This window comes from Copadichromis virginalis, linkage group LG11 (assembly GCF_057382275.1).
Source record: "Copadichromis virginalis isolate Kocher_CV1m ecotype Utaka linkage group LG11, C_Virginalis_male_GT1.1, whole genome shotgun sequence".
In the NCBI taxonomy this organism is placed as follows: domain Eukaryota; kingdom Metazoa; phylum Chordata; class Actinopteri; order Cichliformes; family Cichlidae; genus Copadichromis; species Copadichromis virginalis.
In genome coordinates this window covers 18,223,171-18,241,955 of record NC_140628.1, presented here as the reverse complement: position 1 = coordinate 18,241,955, position 18,785 = coordinate 18,223,171, and the positions used below count along the sequence as shown (strand labels likewise).

General features: G+C 41.0%; 3 protein-coding genes across 4 annotated transcripts in view; 2 read left to right on the top strand and 1 right to left on the bottom strand.

Annotated features, from left to right (window-relative positions):
* usp45 (ubiquitin specific peptidase 45) overlaps positions 1-2,520 on the bottom strand; it is a 33,947-nt gene extending 31,427 nt beyond the window's left edge. For both annotated transcript variants that reach the window (XM_085473416.1, XM_085473417.1), the window contains exons 1-3: positions 2,214-2,520; positions 720-830; positions 344-513 (exon numbers count right to left, since the gene is read on the bottom strand). In XM_085473416.1, coding sequence (XP_085329542.1) covers positions 344-513; positions 720-822 — 273 coding nt within the window. In that variant the 5' untranslated portion in view covers positions 823-830; positions 2,214-2,520. The remainder of the gene's footprint in view (positions 1-343; positions 514-719; positions 831-2,213) is intronic.
* tstd3 (thiosulfate sulfurtransferase like domain containing 3) lies at positions 2,510-6,055 on the top strand. Its single transcript, XM_085473418.1, has 4 exons — positions 2,510-3,062; positions 3,142-3,303; positions 4,971-5,130; positions 5,526-6,055. Exons 1-4 carry the CDS (start codon positions 2,924-2,926, stop codon positions 5,584-5,586), a joined length of 522 nt encoding a protein of 173 aa, XP_085329544.1. The 5' UTR covers positions 2,510-2,923; the 3' UTR covers positions 5,587-6,055.
* A 3,085-nt stretch (positions 6,056-9,140) lies between these two features.
* On the top strand, positions 9,141-13,093 carry LOC146698337 (desmin). The gene is made up of 11 exons (XM_085472655.1): positions 9,141-9,444; positions 9,590-9,749; positions 9,894-10,043; positions 10,442-10,561; positions 10,663-10,758; positions 10,854-10,988; positions 11,075-11,185; positions 11,268-11,378; positions 11,524-11,648; positions 11,748-12,611; positions 12,790-13,093. The coding sequence occupies exons 1-11, from the start codon at positions 9,218-9,220 to the stop codon at positions 12,881-12,883; spliced, it is 2,193 nt and encodes a 730-aa protein (XP_085328781.1). The 5' UTR covers positions 9,141-9,217; the 3' UTR covers positions 12,884-13,093.
* Positions 13,094-18,785: the final 5,692 nt, after the last annotated feature.

Here is an 18,785-nt window from a genome sequence, read left to right as displayed (position 1 = left end):
TGCAAGCAGCAACTGTATGATACTATCAAATCAACAACGACTAAAGTTTCCAAGTAATGTTTCCAGCACCTTGTTGAACCTATACTGTGGAGAATTATGGCAGTTCTAGAGGCAAAATGCAGTCCAACCCGGCACTATTAAGGCACATTTAATAAAGTGTCCAGTGAGTGTACACATGAAAGTAAAGAAGCAGTCAAGTTCATACACAAATAAGAATTAAAGACTCTTGAATATGATAATGACGTTCTTACTCTGTTGTTTATTTCAATTTAGTTTAAACTCTGCTGCATCACATTTTGCTTTATTTATCATTTAAAAAAAAAAAAAAAAAAAAAAAACTTACCTGAAAACCACACTTTAGACACACCAGAATGTCCTGAGAGGCTGCTGGCTCGCCATCAATCATTGTCCTTTCCTTTAGGCACTCTGAGCATACCGACCACACACTCGAGAGGACTGATTTCTTTACTGAGTTCAGGTCCACTGCTCTACTCACATGCTGGCAAGTCAGTCCTGTTAACAGACAAGGTGTCTTGTAAGCAAGGATCCTTTTAATTGAAGGTGAATTGCACTGATCCCATAAGAATAATGAATGAAACCTCACAGACTTTTCAACATTGACAAAAAATACTCAAGAATAGTCTATAGGACTCTACCAAGTCAAAATTCATAGTCTTAACCGTAACAGTCCGGTGGCATGTACTGTTACGGTGACTTACCGCTGACTTCATCTGATGATTCCTCATCTCGAGGTTTTCTTGGTTTATTAGTCCGCTTAGTCATGTCGGCGGCTTTCAAGGAGAAGGGATCCTTCAGCCGCATCTGGTGCTCTGAAAGCAAGAAGGGACAACACTGGTTTAGTTTTACACATTTAGGACACCCACACATAATTTTGTTTATCCAGGTACTACACAACTGCTATTATTATTTTCTTCACAACAGAATGAGGTACTTTCAAAATAGCAAAAAAAAAAAAAACCCTACAGTTTATATCAGGAATTGTTAAATGCACACACTCACACACATTTATTGTGTTGTCATTGTACTACAGCACAGTCCTACAGAAATGTGCCAAATCAAAACTTTATGACAGCATGTGTTTACATTCAAATAGCTATGCATACATATCACCTAAAAGCCTATTTAGGCAGTTTTTAATGTATTTGTAAAAATTGTAGAGGGTAATATCACTTGTAATGGAAATTGTGTATTTTGTTTGAGTGTTTTGTTTTGGTTTTCTGCTTTTATATAATTTTTAATATTCACATGTTTACATTTCAGTATTGTAAAACTTTACTGTAGATCTAATTGTTGTAACATTTTATTTGGAGATATTTGATGGCTTGGGCCCCAGGAAGACTAGCAACCACTGTTGTGGAAGCTAATGGGGTTCCTTATAAATAAACAAATAAACATTGAATCGTCAAGCACTACTTTGCTTCCAACAATAGTGAAAAAAAAAAAATTAGGATAGAATAACTAATTATGTTTGCACAATTACACTCTTGCTTTCTCATATTTTATATATATTCAGTAAACTACTTTTCATTAAAGCAGTTGTTTTTTCTCTCCTTCATTCAAAAGCCCAAGCCAACTCCTCCTTGCTGGGCTCCGACTCAACGAAATCCACTTTCAAGACAACAGCACTAAAAACAACAACAACAAAAATTATTTTCTTTTTTTTTTTGCCATACCAGAATAGCCTCTGCTGAAGATTATTTAAATAATTAAACGGTAAATGCAATATGTGGTTTGGCTGTTATAAGTTGGTGTGTTTGACGCTACTCTCAAGCTGGTGTGTTCGGGGCGATTAAATCAGGTGACTGATTTAACCAATCAAAAACTTTCCACTGCTTGTAGGTTTAAGCTGATTTTCCTGGTGGACTCCTTTTGAAATAATTTTTACACCCTTCGCCTAACATGCTACTGACCTAAACGTTTTCTAAACTGCAAGAAATCTGGAAGCGAACGGTCACAATACCTACGGCTACATGATATGCCACTGCTAAATAAAGGCAGTAGGAGAAAATCAGAGTTTTTACGACAGATAACTCTATTAATGGACAACACCATGATTAAGAGGCCTTAACAACCCCGGCAGCCCGGTTTGGGTGAGAATAAGAGGCGCCTAACCCATTTATTACGGAAATTTTAAAAATTAGTTTATCTTTTTCATACTAGATTTAGCGAAAATGGAATATGTATTAACTCACCTCTTAAAGTTAGGCTCCTATGTTGACTTTGTCAGCTAATATGAAGCCAACACTGAGATGTCAGCTCTTCCTGGGTTGCAAAAAAAGGCCAGCTACATTAGCTTGGTAGGATAAAAACTGAACTGGTGTGTTTTATCCAAAATTACACGCAGACATTATGGCTATTCAAAGAAAAAACGCGCAATACCGTCAACAGTTATCTCAATATCTTTTTGTTTCCACCCTTGACTTTTAAAACATGTGTCAAGCTTTCGTTAGCATTTACAGGCAGCACTGGTTATGTGTGACGCACTACGGCAGCTCAGGTTGGCCCAATGCTGCATTCAAGTTGAGTGGGAAAATCTCTTTTTTACTAGAGGTAAATAAAAGCTTGTTTCCCATCTTTATGCGTTTCCCAGTTTCCCATGGCGGCGAATGCAACATAAATAATGTTTTTTGTTTTTACTTGATGCACTTGTTTGATCTAATTAGGGGACATGATGCTAATTTGTGTTGATAAATAGTTAGTTATTACTTGTTTGAAACTATCACTAAGGCATTTGTGGGGAAAGAATTTTGGCCCATTAGGATATCCGTACGTCTGCGCAAGCGCAGATAATTGTCGGCATTGTGACTTTTTTTAGTTGTCCCACGCAGATACGCTTAAGTGAGGGTTTGTGTTGAAGAGCAGTGATAATTTAGAGTGCAGTATCTGGCTTTGATAATCACACATGGCCTTGAGAAGTTGTTGGAGACTTGCCGGTGTTGTCCCGCGGCTTTTATGGAATAATACCGTCCAGTTTGAAGCTTGCGTCCCGAGAGGACAAGGCTCTGTGTCCAGCAGTGTCAGCACTCGCCCCGGTTACAAAAGTGAGGTTTAACACTGTCATGTTTTGAAGGAGCTCATATACTGCATTAAGTATATTGTCTGTCTTGTTTTTAAACGCAGAGTTGCTGTTCCGCACATTCAGTTCAACGCCAGCGAGCACAGTCGTGAGTTATGAGCAGCTGAGGGAGCTCCTGGTTGGGCGGAAAGCGGTAGTTATAGATGTGCGAGAGCCCTGGGAGCTCCGAGAATACGGCTTCATCCCCGGCTCCATTAACGTCCCCCGTGAGTACTGCTCTCTCTACCTGCAACATTGTTGTCCGGCTGGGCTGCCAGGGCTGTAGACTTGTATACTAGTGTAGTATATTCTTTTGGACATGACTGCTTCTATTTTTCTCATTTTTAACATTTATATTTTTAATTTTATTCAACTTTTTTCAACAAAACTTTCCCATGTATTTCAATGGGGAGACCCTTCAAATTCTCATTCAACTTCCTCCTCTTTAAACTGTATCTACTTCCACATACATTGACATAGAGCCACCATTCAAACTTTAAAACGAAGACAAGACATTCAACTATTCAACTTGTATTTATCTTTTCAATATCTATTATACTTTTTCTTCAGTTCCAGTTTAAGTTTCATGATGTTTTTTCACGCGTTTCAGAGTTTATAATGGGTGTGTATGGGACGGAATGTTGGGGCTAGAGTGAGACAGCTCAACTGCTAGAGTGAGAGGAGCAAAAAAATTAATCTTAAAATCTTTTTTAAAACTGCTGCTGTGTCCGCAGCGTTTGCTCTACAGGTATGATTTTACCCTCAAAACGTAGCCATCGCTGTCCTCTTTCATCCAATGTGTTTACTATTGTCCTAGGTGTTATGGTTCTTTCATAAATGTCACCAATGCACAGCCTCCTCCCTCCAACTCTTCCATAGACTCTAATGTTAAAATGGCTCAGAAGGTTCGTTTGAAAATCAGAAGAGCATGGTGTCTTTACACTGTCACCACGTCCATATAATAAACTCCACAGGCATGAAAACTGAGAATTTGGTAGACTGGACATTGCTGCCGCTCACGGTGAAAGAATTTTGTCAATACGACTTTTACTTTTCATTTGGGAGCGATTTGTTTAGGGCTGACGTTTCTGTTCATTTTAAGCAGCAAAAGTGAGGCGCATGTCTGTGTACGTGTGTATGGAGCCATTGGGTGCGGTCACTATAGCAACCAGGCTCACACCTGCCTGCTTAACGAGCTCTCTCTCTCACTCTGCCAAGATTCATCTTAAACACTTCTCTTTCAACTGCTGCTGTGTCCACAGTGTTACAGCCATCATTTTACCCTCAAAACGTCGCCATTGTTGTTCTCTTTCCAACACCGTGTCTTTCAAAGCTCAGACTTTTAAATTTTTAAACTGTGTGGATCCAAGCAGAGGGATCACATTTTAGTCATTCAGTGATTCAAAGAATATGACCTTTTTTAATATTCTTTCAGATGTTTTCTGACTCTAAATGTTCTTTTCTCATTTCTTAGGTTTTTCTAATTTAAAATTAAAACATTTTCAGCTTTTTTCCAACTTCTTCTTCTGTGTAACCTTCAGCTTTTAGCAGTTCAGCACTTTTGTTTTCAGGTTAAATTCGGGTTTTTTTTTTTATCTCATTCAAGATTTTTAACTTAAATTCAGTAATTAATTCATTTCAGTGCATACATTCAGATTCAAGCATTCACACTGCAGTTTCTTCAGAAAATGCACTTTCTAGTTAGGTTTGAAATGTGCTCAATTTGACATACAATTCTAAATGGAGTAAAACGCAAGCAATATGAGCCACTTCATATTATATGGTACGAAGGAGGGCATTATTCTAAAATATTACTACAATGCTTCCAACCAACTGTTCTCCAGAGCACCAAACCCATCATACTTCCTTAACCTTTGTGTTTTTGACTTTACAGTGGCGCAAGTGAACACTGCACTCCAGCTGGGTCCAGAAGACTTCAAAGAAAAGTATGGTGGTGAATTACCTCACCAGACAGATAATGTTGTGTTTACTTGTTTGGCGGGAATCAGGAGCAAGACTGCGCTGAACACGGCCATCACACTGGGATACAAAGAGTGAGATATGTGTCCTTGGCTTATGTCTGTCACCGTCACTGGTTTCCACCTCGTCATTATGTTTCTTACTAGACTTGGCCATTTTCAGTCACGAGAAAAGTTATCAGTATTGTGGTTAAACTTAGACTTTTATAGTTACCACCATGAGACAGCATTTACTATAGTTGAGGTTATTGCCTTGTAGTTACACAATGCTGTTCCTCCTCGGAAGGATACCACATGTCCCACATCACATTTTCTATGTCTATGTGTCAAGTATTAAAACACTGTGATTGTCTGGTGATGGTAAAGTCACATACAAATGCATGATTTTGTTTAAAAGTCTTAAATTATGAAAAGTGTGATTTCGTCAAAGCAAATGTTCACTTTTTTCTTTCTTTTGTGTCTTGTTTCAGTGTTCAGCATTACTCTGGAGGATGGCAAGACTGGGTGAAGCATGAGCAGCATAATCAGTGATCATGGAACTGGAAAGATATTTATATATTTATTTGAAGCTATTTTTGCAATTATTCGAGTTTAGAATGTGAAGTGATGGCGCAGCCTTGTAAAGGGCTTAAAAAAATTTCATGGCTCCTCATTTCAATGTTAAAATCTCAAAGAGGTGAAACCAGTTTGCTTAAATCCACATCTGCCATACAATATTTCTTGAAACCCCTCTTTAATTTCTCTCAGGCTTAACCTCCTTCTAAACCCTTTACAGCTTTTTGAAATAAGCTCAAAGAATCTTCTGAAGTGCTAAAGATTAATTATGCAAATAAAGTCTTCCACTCCATAATGTGAACTATTTTATTATTTCCTGTTGACATATTGTAAATATTAAATTGCTCAACAGGCAGTGCAGACTTTGCCAATACTTAATGCATTTATTAATAAATGTACTATTTAATAAAGTTATCAAAGCTAAATAAACTAATATTTAACTTGAGTCTGTGTGTGTTTATTATTATTATTTTTATTATTTATATATTGGGCAGGATTAGTAGATGACCTAAGAGGACATTCGTTTAAGTAATTCCAGATATAAATAGGCATAGAGAGGCTTGCCGGGGTGACAGCTGCTGGGGAAGTACTACGATTTACTGTATTGAAAGTCCTTGTCTAATATCCTGTATGAATTTGTCACCAACTCTCCACAGGTTCCTTCATCATCCGTGATAATAAATGGGTTTGTTTTCAGCAGGGAAGAATGTTTCCACTACAGTTTGCTGACCACCGCCATGGACCTTGTTCCCTGTTCCTTCTTTTACAGCTTGAGCTGAAAGTCCCTGCAGAATCAGCAAATTTTAATCTCACTGTCTTGTTTAATTTGGACAATATTGTTTTAAGTTACTTTAGTTTATCCTAAAATTCAGCTTAATCATTGTGAGTGACAGGAAACTGGCCTCTAGGTGACCTTTCAGATGCGTTAGTAAATTATCTAGAAGTGTTTATTGGTTTTCTTTGGGGACATAATTGATAGCTTTAAAACATACCTGACATTGTTGTATCACCTCAGCACTTTACAGGGATTTTTGTTTCTTTTATATTTGAGCTTGGTGTTGACAGTAATGACTTGTAAATAAAAATAAACAGTTTTTGAGAATCAGAAAATTTTGTGATGCGATAATATATTTACTTAAGATTTACATCTATATAAATATTTAATTTTGATTGTTTTAGAGTTTTCACCTCTCTGATACAGTTTTTAAATAAATAAGAAAATATTTAAGAAATATATATGAAAAAATAGTTTTATGAACACTTAAACATATTTAATACCATATATTGATGCATATATATTGTATGAGCAGTTCCATTGGTAAATTTGTCAAGAATTTGTGAAAAATTCTATTAATTGACAGCAAAGCTTTGCATGGTATTCAAGACAGAATAATCTTTACACAACGTTGTAAAAAATTAAGTTTTCACAGGACTTAATAGCTCTGTGAAAAACTATGTGCATCCATATGGTTACTGGTAATTGCACTTGATCAAATGATCATCAGCATGTGTGAACATCTCCATCAAAAGAGACGTTTTGGCAGTTTGCTGGTCTGGAGCATTCAATACCACAAGCTTTCCAGGAGTGGACATCCTAGCAAATCCCCACCCCAAGGTCAGACTGCGCTCAAAAACTGCAAAAAACCCAAGGGTAACATCTCAGACTCTACAGGCTCAGTTAGCATGTTAAAGTTCATGACAGTTAGAAAAACACAGACCAGTCTTGCTTGCAGTGGTTGCCAGGAGAAAGAACATGGAAGATTATGTTTACGAAGTTACATCTGAAGAAACCACAAGATTTCTGGAACAATGTCCATTGAACAGATAACACCAACATGGAGATGTTTGGCTATAATGCTCCGTGCTACATTTTGTAAAAACTAAACACAATATATCAACACAAACACCTCAAACATGCTGCCAGCATGGTGGTGGATGGGTGATGATCTGGGCTTGTTTTGCAGCTACAGGACCTGGGTACCTTACAGTCACTCAGTTGACAATGAACTCTGTATACCAAAGTACTGTAGAGTCAAATATAAGGCCATCTGTTTGACATTTGACGGACTGATAATGTCATACAGAAAACCACTACCTTGAGATACTCCATCTAGTAAAGGAGTATCTTAAAGTAGTCTTAACTTTATTTATTAACTAAATTTATTATTAAATAATACATTTATTCAATCAGTTTGCTGAATGTTCTCTGCTGCCACAAGGGCGTCTTTCATAGCAAATGCCACCACCCTCTAAATATAATATAATTATCTGGTATTTGTCATTTAACACCAATAATAATAATGATAATAACAAAGCATTTTTAGTTCAATATTATCATCCATTTTAATAAGTAATAATTAAATATTTAAATGAGTATCAGGCAAAAAAAGTTATAATACCACACAATGATGTATAAGAGTTTGTGGTCTTAGTAAATGAAGTGAGGTTTTATAAATACTGTAACAGAAAGCATCATCATAGTGAACAACGGTTGGTGGAACGTGAAACAAGCAGCTTAGTAGAGAGATGACTATTCACATGACTGAAATATTCCGGCTCTTCCCAAAAGTCCCATGCGGCTGCAAGATGTGAGGTCAGTAGGAGAGAATAGATGCTCACTTAATCCATCACGGCAAGTTTTCACATGGAACTGTGACTAAATCATCTCATAAGTTGGATTTTAATGTTCTAAGCGGACTAAACCAACATCGGCTTTATGCATATTTTGAGTTTTTTTGTGGTTTACCATGTTGCTGTGGTACCTTCTTTTTTATAATTGAGCTCATTGTAATATCGTCCAACCCCTGCCCATGTGATTCTGTAGGTGTCAATGTAAACCATGAACAGGGCTGACTGGCATTTATGCCCTTTTATCACTGTGTCATGTCATCCGTAAACTCCAGACTGTAATCTCCCCCCTCCTTTTCTTCCGCTTCCTCATCTTCCCGCTGAAGCAGTTAATTCCATTTTCTTTTTTCTGCATACTCCAGTTTTAATATGTTGAAAACAGAGCAGACTAATAAGTACTAATTTACGTCAAAATCTTGCCAGCGCTCTTTTGTTCCTCTGCAGCCACAGCCTCATCAGGTCACCCTCTAGCTTCTGCTCAGCATTCAATTAAAGTCCCTCGTCCCATCAGAGCACATCACATCAGAGATGCACCTACTGGCTGCAATGACTTACTGGACCCTGCCTCATTGCCTGCCTGCCTGTCTCCCTGCTTGTCCTCTGATGCCGGACATTAAGGTGGTGGATGTGTTGTAACCCAGGCAAAAACCCATTATGATTTGGATAAAATAAGGAGTCTGAGAGACTTGTGCCCACAGCCATGATCCCAGCCCATTTCTGCTTCTCACAAGCTGCTGATACATATCTGAGAGGCAGGTCAAGCCTGCTTTAGTACGGAGGTTCAAGATTCCGCATGCGTCGGCTCATGACCTGGGCTGTTTTGAACAGAGCAGGAGCATGACTGTCAATGGGGAGTATAAAACCTCAGACTGTGCTGACAACCAGAGAGTGCAACAAAGGAAGGTTCAGGAGCAGTAAAGTGCAGCAAACCACTGACTGTTTCCCTTCACAGAACCAAAGCCACATAGAAACCGCTGCCATGAGCTTCAGCCCAGAGAGGATCTCGTCCTACCGCCGTCACTTTGAGGACAGCAGCAGCTCGTCCTACCAGATCAGGGTGTCGAGCCCATCCCCCACCAGGAGAGAGGCCCGTCGTGCCTCCACCGGCTGCTTCTCCTCTAGAGCCGGGGCCAGCAGCATGCGTGTGGACTCAGTGGGACGAAGGACCATGTCTGCAGCACGCAGGTCTCGCATGGTAGGAGCAGGGTAAGCCATTGGATTTTTGTTTTACAGGCGAGGCCGCGAAAATAAATTCTTCTTCTACAGGCTGTCTTTAGGAATAATTTTAATCACTTAAAGGAACATATTTTGGTGCCTGTGGCTGTAGGTTAACTTGTATCAGTCATTTCAGTGTGAGTGCAGGTGCCATGGTGTGCGTTGGGCCGAGCGGAGAGCCTGCCATAGACCTGGATGTGGCTTCAGCTGAAAACCAGGAATTCCTCAGCACCCGGACAAGCGAAAGACAGGAGATGATCGTTCTCAACGACAGACTGGCCGTATACATCGACAAGGTGAAACAACCTTTTTCAACTCGATTTTACTTATTTTGATAGGCGCAGCGAAAAGCAGATATCACACTGAACTCAAACATGTTGCACAGGAGTAATTCTCATCTTGTGGAGTGTGGTTTAGACTGAGTTTTCGTGTCCTTACAGGTGCGATCGCTCGAGCAGCAGAACAAGCTACTGGAAACTGAGATTGAGGCCTATCAGAACCGGTTTGAGAAGCCTGTGGGTCTGCGCCTGCTCTATGAGGAACAGCTGAAAGAGCTGAAGAAGATTGCTGAACAAATGAGAGTTCAGAGGGTGAGACGAGAAATCTCCCGGATCCTGCCTCTGCTCTTCCTTTGCTTAGACACTCAAGAGGGCATTAAGTTTACACCTCACCGATCTGTAGAAGATCCACCCAAACAACGATACAAGACGTCAACTTGGTGTTTTCAAAGTTCTTTACCTGGTAACAAGCTCATTTCTGGCAGGCAATTTGAGGGGGATCCTGACCGTATTTGGGTGTCAGACTACAGCTGTTGTCAGATGTGTTTTATGCACAGATGAGATGACTTGATAATGTGCTGGCAGGCACACACACAAGAATGAAGCTGAAATATAAAATGCAAAAGGCTCAGCTAGATTTTGCGCACACCCTTGTGTTCACCTTCAAATCTAGCAGACAGGCGTCTTACTTATGCGTTCTTGGTTTTCAGGACATTTCCTTGGCGTCCAAAGAGTCTGCAGCTGCTCAACTAAAGGCAATCAAAGTCAAATATGAGGAGGCGGTGGAGCTGAGGAAGAAAGCCGAGTTAGACATTGAGGCCTTCCGTCCAGTGAGTGACATTAAATTAGCCACTGTCCTGGGTGTGAATGTCGCCTACACATTATTTCTCAGGGGCAGACATACATGATAACACTTCTGTTTATTTTTCAGGATGTGGACAAAGCCACCTCCTCCCGCATTGCCTTGGAGAAGAAGCTGGAGCAGTTAGAGGTTGAAATTGAATTCCTTAAACGAATCCATCAGCAGGTGGGTGACATCTTTACGTAGGAATTAGCTATTCCAAGTTTGCCTTTTATTTTTAATGATTCCTAAAGGCCTCTCTTTTTTTTTTTTTGGTTTAGGAAATTGATGAACTCATGAAACAGATCTACGCCGCTCACGTCTCAGCCCAGAGTGCGTTCACTCTGCCCGACTTGGCTGCTGCTTTGAAACAAATTCAAACCCAGTATGACGATATCGCAGCCAAAAATCTCCAGGTACAAAAATATCACACAAAACCGCTTCCAGATGATGAAAAGTACACAGTTGAGTCTTCTGTAACGTTATCATTCTCCACTGTTAGGAAATGGATTCGTGGTATAAAAGCAAATTTGAAGATCTAACCCAGAAGACGTCGAGGCATGTTGATAAAGTTCGAAGCGTTAGAGAAGAAATAGCCAGTGCCAAAAAAGATGTGAGTATTACAAGTGAAAATTAATATGTAAGAACCGTTTATTAATATTGAGTGTCTATAATTGGGCTGAAACTGTCCCTAGATCCAAAGTAAAGAACGAGATTTGGATGCCATGCGGACCAGAAACGAGGCTCTTGAAGCTCAGATCCGTGAGACACAAGAGAAGTACAGAAAAGAACTGGAAGACCTGCAGGTAAATGTCGGCTCATGTTGTCCCAGGGTGCACACCTGATCCCACCAGAGTCAGTCATAAATACACACATGCTCTCACATTCATACATGCAAACACAAAGCCACTACAACAACACATTCATTTTATAACCCCGATTTCCTGATAGGCTCGGATTGAGGCCCTGCAGCTCGAGCTGAAATCCACCAAGGAGAAAATTGCGCTGCACCTGCGTGAGTACCAGGAGCTTCTGAATATCAAGATGGCTCTGGAGATTGAGATCACAACTTACAGGTAAGTGAAAAATAGCCACCTGAAAATGATTTTTGGGTTGTGTCTTTGAGTGAATATTAATAAATATGGTAATTTTTTGTCTTTTTTTTTCCTCTGCAGAAAATTGATCGAGGGCGAGGACCTGCGGCTTTCTGGCATGATGCAAACCTTATCTCTCACTAGCTGTAGCATGAGCGCCATTGGTGCCGGGATGAGCATCAGTGGAGGAGGCATGGGAGGTGCAGGTGGAATGGGTGGTGGACTGATAGGACGTGGTGGTGGGGGAGACATTGGGGGCAGAGTAGGAATGGGTGGGGGCATAGATGCAGGAGGCATGGGAACAGGTCCAGGAATTGCAGGTTTAGGTGGAAGAATGGGTGCTGAGGGAGCCAGTGGTAAAAAAGGTCCTGCTGGTACATCAGCTGGGGCAGACTTTACTGGTAGTCATGGATTAGGAGCTGGGGGTGTAGGTGTAGGTACTGAAGCTAATGGTGGGGTTGTGGGCAAAGGCAATGGCAGCAGAGCAATGGGCACTGGAGGAACAAGTGGTTCTGGTGCTGGAGGTGTGGGAAACCTGGGATTCGGTACTGGAGGCAAGAGTGACAGCAGCATAGGTGGGACTGGAATGGGTGGAGGTGGTAAAACTGGAGGTTCAGGTGGGATGGGTGGAACTGGCACTGGGTTTGGTGGAGGAAATGGTGGTGTAGTTGTAGGAAAGAGTGTTGGACTTGCTGGAGGAATAAGTGAAGAGGGTAGTGTAGCCCGTGGAATGGGTGGTGGAGTTGGAGGCAGTGGAGGAAGTGGGGGTGTGGGTAGTGACGATGCTGCTCTGTCAGCTGCTAGTGGCATGGGGAAGACAGGTGGAGGAAAGGGTGGCATTAGTGGCACCGGGACTACATATGGCTCAGATGGACATGATAAGAACATCGAGGCCTATGCAGAGCAGGCTGTGGAGCTGACGGAGAGGAGGACGGTGCTCATTAGGTAAAGGTACCATCAGGTGTTTTTGCAGTTCTTTCAAACAGGACAAGCACTCACACCCAGAAAGTACAACCAAACACTACCCTTCATTAAGAAACAATGACTTAACCTGGTCTGTGACAGAGTCGGGTGTGGTTTAACATGCTTGTTTCAGTCACTTTGTCTCTCTGTCTCTCTACAGAACAGTCAAAAATGAGGATGATGTGCTGGAAATGGACCACCAAGAACAGACCTACACCATCACCGGAGCGGCCGATGAGTCGGACAACGAGTGAGCAACACGAATTCCCAAGTGACCTCCTCTCACCCTTAAACCTCCACGCCCCTCTGAGCTTTGCACTGACCAAGCCCCATGTTTGGACACTGACCTTTGCCCTTTTGCCCCAGACAAGAAGACCATGACTGACCCTTTTGCTTCAAATCAGGGGCTTTAACTATGCCTCACTAGACAACTCAACATATTCTCTAAACTTTTGTGACCCCCCCCCCCCTTTTTTTTCTACATGCCACAAATAAAGCTATCAGCATTGAATTACCTTGTTGCTCTTTTATTTTGTGTCCTTTTGAAGAGTTTATATGAGGATAGAGAACGTCATTCAGCAATAATTCAATGCTGGTTAAACCTCATGTTTTGCTTAGCACAAAGAAATGCTCCTTAGAATCCTGGCTTTGGCTTGAAATGATGCAGAGTGAAAAAGGGAAAAGGAAGTCATGAGGGAACAGCAAAACAGAGAAAGAGAGGGGGAAAGGGACAGAGTCACCTGAGGGTCGAGATGGTTGCCCTGACACTTTCTGCAGGGCTGAGGAATCCGTCACTCAAATGCGGTCCTGCAGCAGAGTGACTGCACACAGCCGTTTCCTGTCCTCATTCCATCCATTTCCACACCTTTTCCCACTGCGGCTGATCGGGAGAGATTGGATGTGGCCAGCAGATGCCAAACACGCTCAGTGTCCTGCTCAGGGGCAGAGAGTGAAGACATGCAACACACCAATCAGAGACAGAAAGCGCAACAAAGACTGGAGTAGAACCGGTGGTCCTGTGCTGTCATGGCAGCAGTAACATTACTGTACCATTATTATTATAATTTGGCACATCTCAGGAAAGATAGCAAGTAAATAAATAAAACAAATAATTCTCGGTGGATGGAAACCCAGAAAGGCTTCCTCAGTTCAACGTAATAAGGCTTCAATGGAACTTTTAGTTGTTTGATTGAAGATTTTTTGATGTTTCATTGGCAGCTTTAGAGTGGATATATGTCAATAGACAATTATTATTATTTTTTCTGAGTAAATAACTTAAAAAGGAAAACCAGAAACAGTGATACACGTGGGATAAATATGAGTGAGTTAATTAAAAGATCAATAAATACATTTTAAAATAGCAAAAACAGTCAAAGCAAAACAAAGAAAAAGGGGGAAAAGAACAGAGAAGAAAATTAGTAAATTAGACTTAGTCAAGTATTTTAGTGTGTAACCCCGTATTTCTTGCTGCACAAATTATTTATCTGAATAATATGCACTGACTTCATTTTAAACTCACGTCATTTTCACGAGCTCAGTCCACTCAAACACGGAGGAGAAATTAGTTTGAACCCGAAGCTGTCCGTCGAAAATATGACGCTCATGTGAGAATGAAACAGGAAAGCATTTATTATCGATAGCCTCACGTGTTTTTTTTAAATGTGTGGAGCTCTCCATGGTGCTTCCGTCTTCACACTGAGAAAACTCATTGGGGGAAAAAGTGAGTACATTTTTATTTAAATATGATAAATAAATAAATAAATAAATAAGTATTCTGAATTCCACAGCATATAAAACAAAGAGGCAAAATGCGCTCCTTTAAAATATATATTTTTAAAAAAACCCTCAAAGACAGTGTACCTGATCATTGATATTTTTATCGCTTATGTTTATTATTAGTTGCAATTTCCTTTTAGGATGTAAAAAAATACGAGACTGAATTAAATGTTGGGTTGTTTTTTTTTTAATTCTTTTAACGTTTAACTTGTCGCAGAAAAATGTTAGAAAATATTGACCTCCTTGTTGAGATAATAACCGTGAAGTTCGCTAAAAATGTCTAACCATATTCAGCCATGCAGGCGAGTCAAGGTATCATGTCTTTAAGCGTGCTCTTTGCCTTTATATTTGTTTGTCTCACATTGCCAGCTTGCAGAGACAAACCCGCCGAAGTGGGTCACTAACCTTCATCCTGGGAGAAAAAAATGCGCTTTTGCTCGGGGCGAGGGAAAGAGCTCCTCAGATTCACCGAGAAGGGCAAAAGTTGCGACTTTCTTTGAAGCCGGTGATTCTCTGTCACTTCGGCGCATATGCTTTGGGTAGCTAAATCCCAATTAGGGTCGGCTGACACGCTGCTCTATTCACGGGCGACCCTGCCTGCATACATTTGCCTAGGAATGAACTCCTCAAATAGATCTGCTGCTAAATGCGCCGGACAGCAGAGAAAATCGGCCTGAGTGACACTTTCTTTCTGAGGCGGTCGAGTGAGAAAAGGTATGAATTTATAAGGTACACCGAAACATATCAATTCACGGAACTTCACGCGCCTTTATCCGCGTCTTCTCACGCGAGACAAAGTGAGTTGAAGTCAGGGAAAAGTGGCCTTCCAAAAAAAAAAAAAAAAAAACTTTGTTGAGACTTTGAATACCAAAACGCTGCAGCCCACTTTTGAGTAGGGATTTTTTTGAATGCAATCACGCATGAACAGCGCTGAATCGGATGCCATTTATTCGGCTCCTCTCTAATGCGATTTTGAATATTAGTCTGGGTTAAAATCCCAATCATGTCATCTGGTGGGAGTCCCATACAAGCACAATTACTATTCAAACGCGTCTCAAATGTCCCACCCGCATCAAGGCAGCTGGTCTGCCCACGGTGCAGCTTGCATCTTTCTCCAGGTTTCTCAGAGTGTGAAACACCTCATAGATGAGCAGGGGAGGGTGTTTCTGCAAAAGCAAAGAAAAGCACGGAGAAGATGGACGGTCTGCTCTGAGAGCAGGCACGAATCTGAAAGGAATAATAATGATTGTTTTGCTGGGTGGGATTCGGAGGGGCCAGAGAGCCATACGCGCGAGGATTTCAGTTTTCTTTCTTTCGTCTTCTCCTTTTTTTTCTTGAATCAAAATTTAAGTGTGACCGACTGAATGCGAGAGGTGGGCTACACAAGATGTGCTGGCTTACACGCGGAGAAATAAATGGATTTAGAGGAAAACAAAGTCATTTCTAAAACGTGGGAATCTGTGAGAAATAGGCCACATTGCTAAGTGGGACAATGATTGGGCTCTCTCCCCCCTCCCTCCCCTGAATAGACCCAAAGAAAGTTTATGGGTCGACATAAAAAATGTGTTTTCTTCTGCACTCAGAGGGGTCTTCAATGGTTAGACCATTGAAACCAGTCCAGGAGAGGTGGTGGTGAACCCTTGGCACCCCTGAAGTATAGTCAGGGCGCATGAATGGAGATCCCTGGTGGGGCATTGCTCTCCGTATTTACCGCGTTGCTTTGCAGACAGGTTGTTCCTCTATATTCATGGGTCATTAATGGCCAACCAGTTAAATCAGAGAGAGCCCCACCGTTTAGACAGTTTTAATCCAAAAAAGGCTGGCAAGAGGCAGGCAGGGAGGGCCATAAAAAAGAAGAAAAAACCCGACTCCCACCTCTTCCGAGCACCAATTCTTCTCAGGTCGTTATTTAAGTTTATTAAAGAGAAGAAGAGTTCATTAAAAAGAAAGAGCACTCGCAGAATCCGCAATAGTTTCTGAATAAAGATCCAACTATGTAATTAATGTTTTTCTTAAAAAAAAATAGAAAAAAAAGAATAGGAGGAGGCACAATAAGGCCGCTCCAGCCATTTAATTTCATTTAATTTTCCATCCCATTTGCCTCCAACACTGCCGTCACTCTGACACCGAGCCTTTTGACCACTCTTCAGGGCTTCAGAGCGCACAGCGGAGCGGGGATTCACCCCGGCGACTTTTTCCGCTAACAGAAAGGCAACGTCTTCCCCTCTTTTTTTCTTCGTTTTCTTTCCTCCTTTCATTCACCCCACCTCCTCCTCAGAGAATAATTAATTTCACTGTGGAGAAGTGCGGGCCTTTAAAGCAAAGCAGGGGTGGATGGGAACCAGTCGCAAATGGCGAGGCGTTAATAAATAACTCCCCCGCACAGCCGGGCGCAAAAACATTGACGAGATTGTTCGCGTGTAGTTCAGGACTGTGGAGGAGCGCAGGGAGGTGGGGGCGAAGGGGGAAAATAGTACCTGAAATAGTTTATTTTCATTTTGTGTGAAATAGCTTATTTTCATTTTGTGGAGAGATAGCGGAAATGCACTAATGAAGTGCTTTTATTTCATTTTATTTTTTAAATTATTTATTTATTTATTTATTTATTTGGGGTTTTTTTTTGGGGGGGGGGGGGGGGGTCTCTTTATTTATCACCATCTTTTTGGTTCTAATGTCGCATACCCACAGTCTTTCCTCACTCTAATCCCCTTCCAAGATAGTTTTAGTACCACATGTTTTACATTAATTGCGTGTGTGTAAGAGAGAGACACAGGGAGACGTGCACAGTGGACAGGTCAGAGGTCAACTTGTTCATGGTCTGAACTGATCACCCAGTTGTTGTTTTTTCAGTTCAGACTCATAGACAGCATCAAAAAGCATCCGTATCTTTAAACAACCTGCTGCGCGGAGCCTCATTGTGAATGTGATTCTAAGTCTGCCAGTACACAGACACTGTGTTCGCCAAACAAGTGGGTTTTGGTGGGCATCACATAAGAGCTACAGATCCAAGAAAAATGTTGTTAGAAATAACAGTTTTGGAAAGAATATGGAAAGAATAATTAAAATATATTAACATCCATTCTCAAATGACTTAACATCGCAAAAAAAAAAAAAAAGAAAAAGAAAAAAAGAAGTACACTGTATAGCCAGACCTGCCTGTGTGAGCTCATGCAAAGTTTTGGAGATACATGGCTTTCATAGGGCAGCGATGTTACCATGGTTATTTGACTTTATTTATTTATTTATTTATTTATTTATTTTAATCAATAAATTAATCATTCAATCAACCAACAGGTTCAATTACTATGTCAGTCCAGCCACAGGAAGCAGCCAGTAGAATCACCTTGAATCCAGCGTTTCTATTTCTAGCCTTTTTAATAAGAGAGACAGACTGAGCATATTTTTTTCTTTTTGTCATAATAATAAAAATATTAATAACAATGACAATATATTTTTTGAGAATATATTTCTTTGTTAAAAGAAACAGCCTTTTGTACAAACGATTTTCCATGTTTACATATATATACATTCATAAAATACCATATATATATATGGTATTTTTATGAAGGTATAAATAAATATATTCTGCAATAATTCTATTATCTTCGTGTCCCTGAGCAACCAAAAAGAAAAAAAAATAATCTGTTGTATCTTGAGCCAAGAGAGCCACAAACAAAGAAAGTGTGAGCGTCGTGAAGATGATGATGATGGTTGTTTCTTTCTCTCTCCTCCTGCTGGTGGTTCTCTCTTTTCAGTACCTGCCTGATCTCAACCCGGCACACGCCGAGAGTCAATAGAAGTTAACAAGTCCTCTAAACTTTCCTGCGCCTTTTGTTAATCTAAGGACACAAAGGCGGAGGCAGAATAAAGCCCTTTGAAGTATGCAAAGCCTAAAGAATGCCAGCCAAGTAGATTTAAAGTAGCCACTGATTTCCAAAAACCTGCCTTGAAAGGGAAGAATGGAAAAGGGTGAGGATTTATGGAGAAATTATACAGTGGATTTGTCAGTTAAAATATCGGAACTGTCTGGAGGACAAAGCCACATGCTGAGGATTAATGGCCGCTCTGGACCTTTGATTCTGCACCCTCTTTTCTCTGGCCTTGACAAATTGGATTTCGGGGATGGGAAGGTCGCCTGGCCCTTTGTGTCTCTTGACCGTTTTGGAGCAATTCATTATACAGCGGGGTGAGGGAAAGTCTCCATGTGACCAGGCCGGCCCGTTTTCTCTCTCCACACAGCTGCTGGGTGAGCCCAACTCTCTCACACTCACTTCCACACAGTCACCGCTGCTGCTACAAACTCAGGACCGCTCCCACCCCCCACCACCACGTCCTCCTCCTTCTCTCCCTCCTACCTTACAGCACAGCATCACCTCTTTG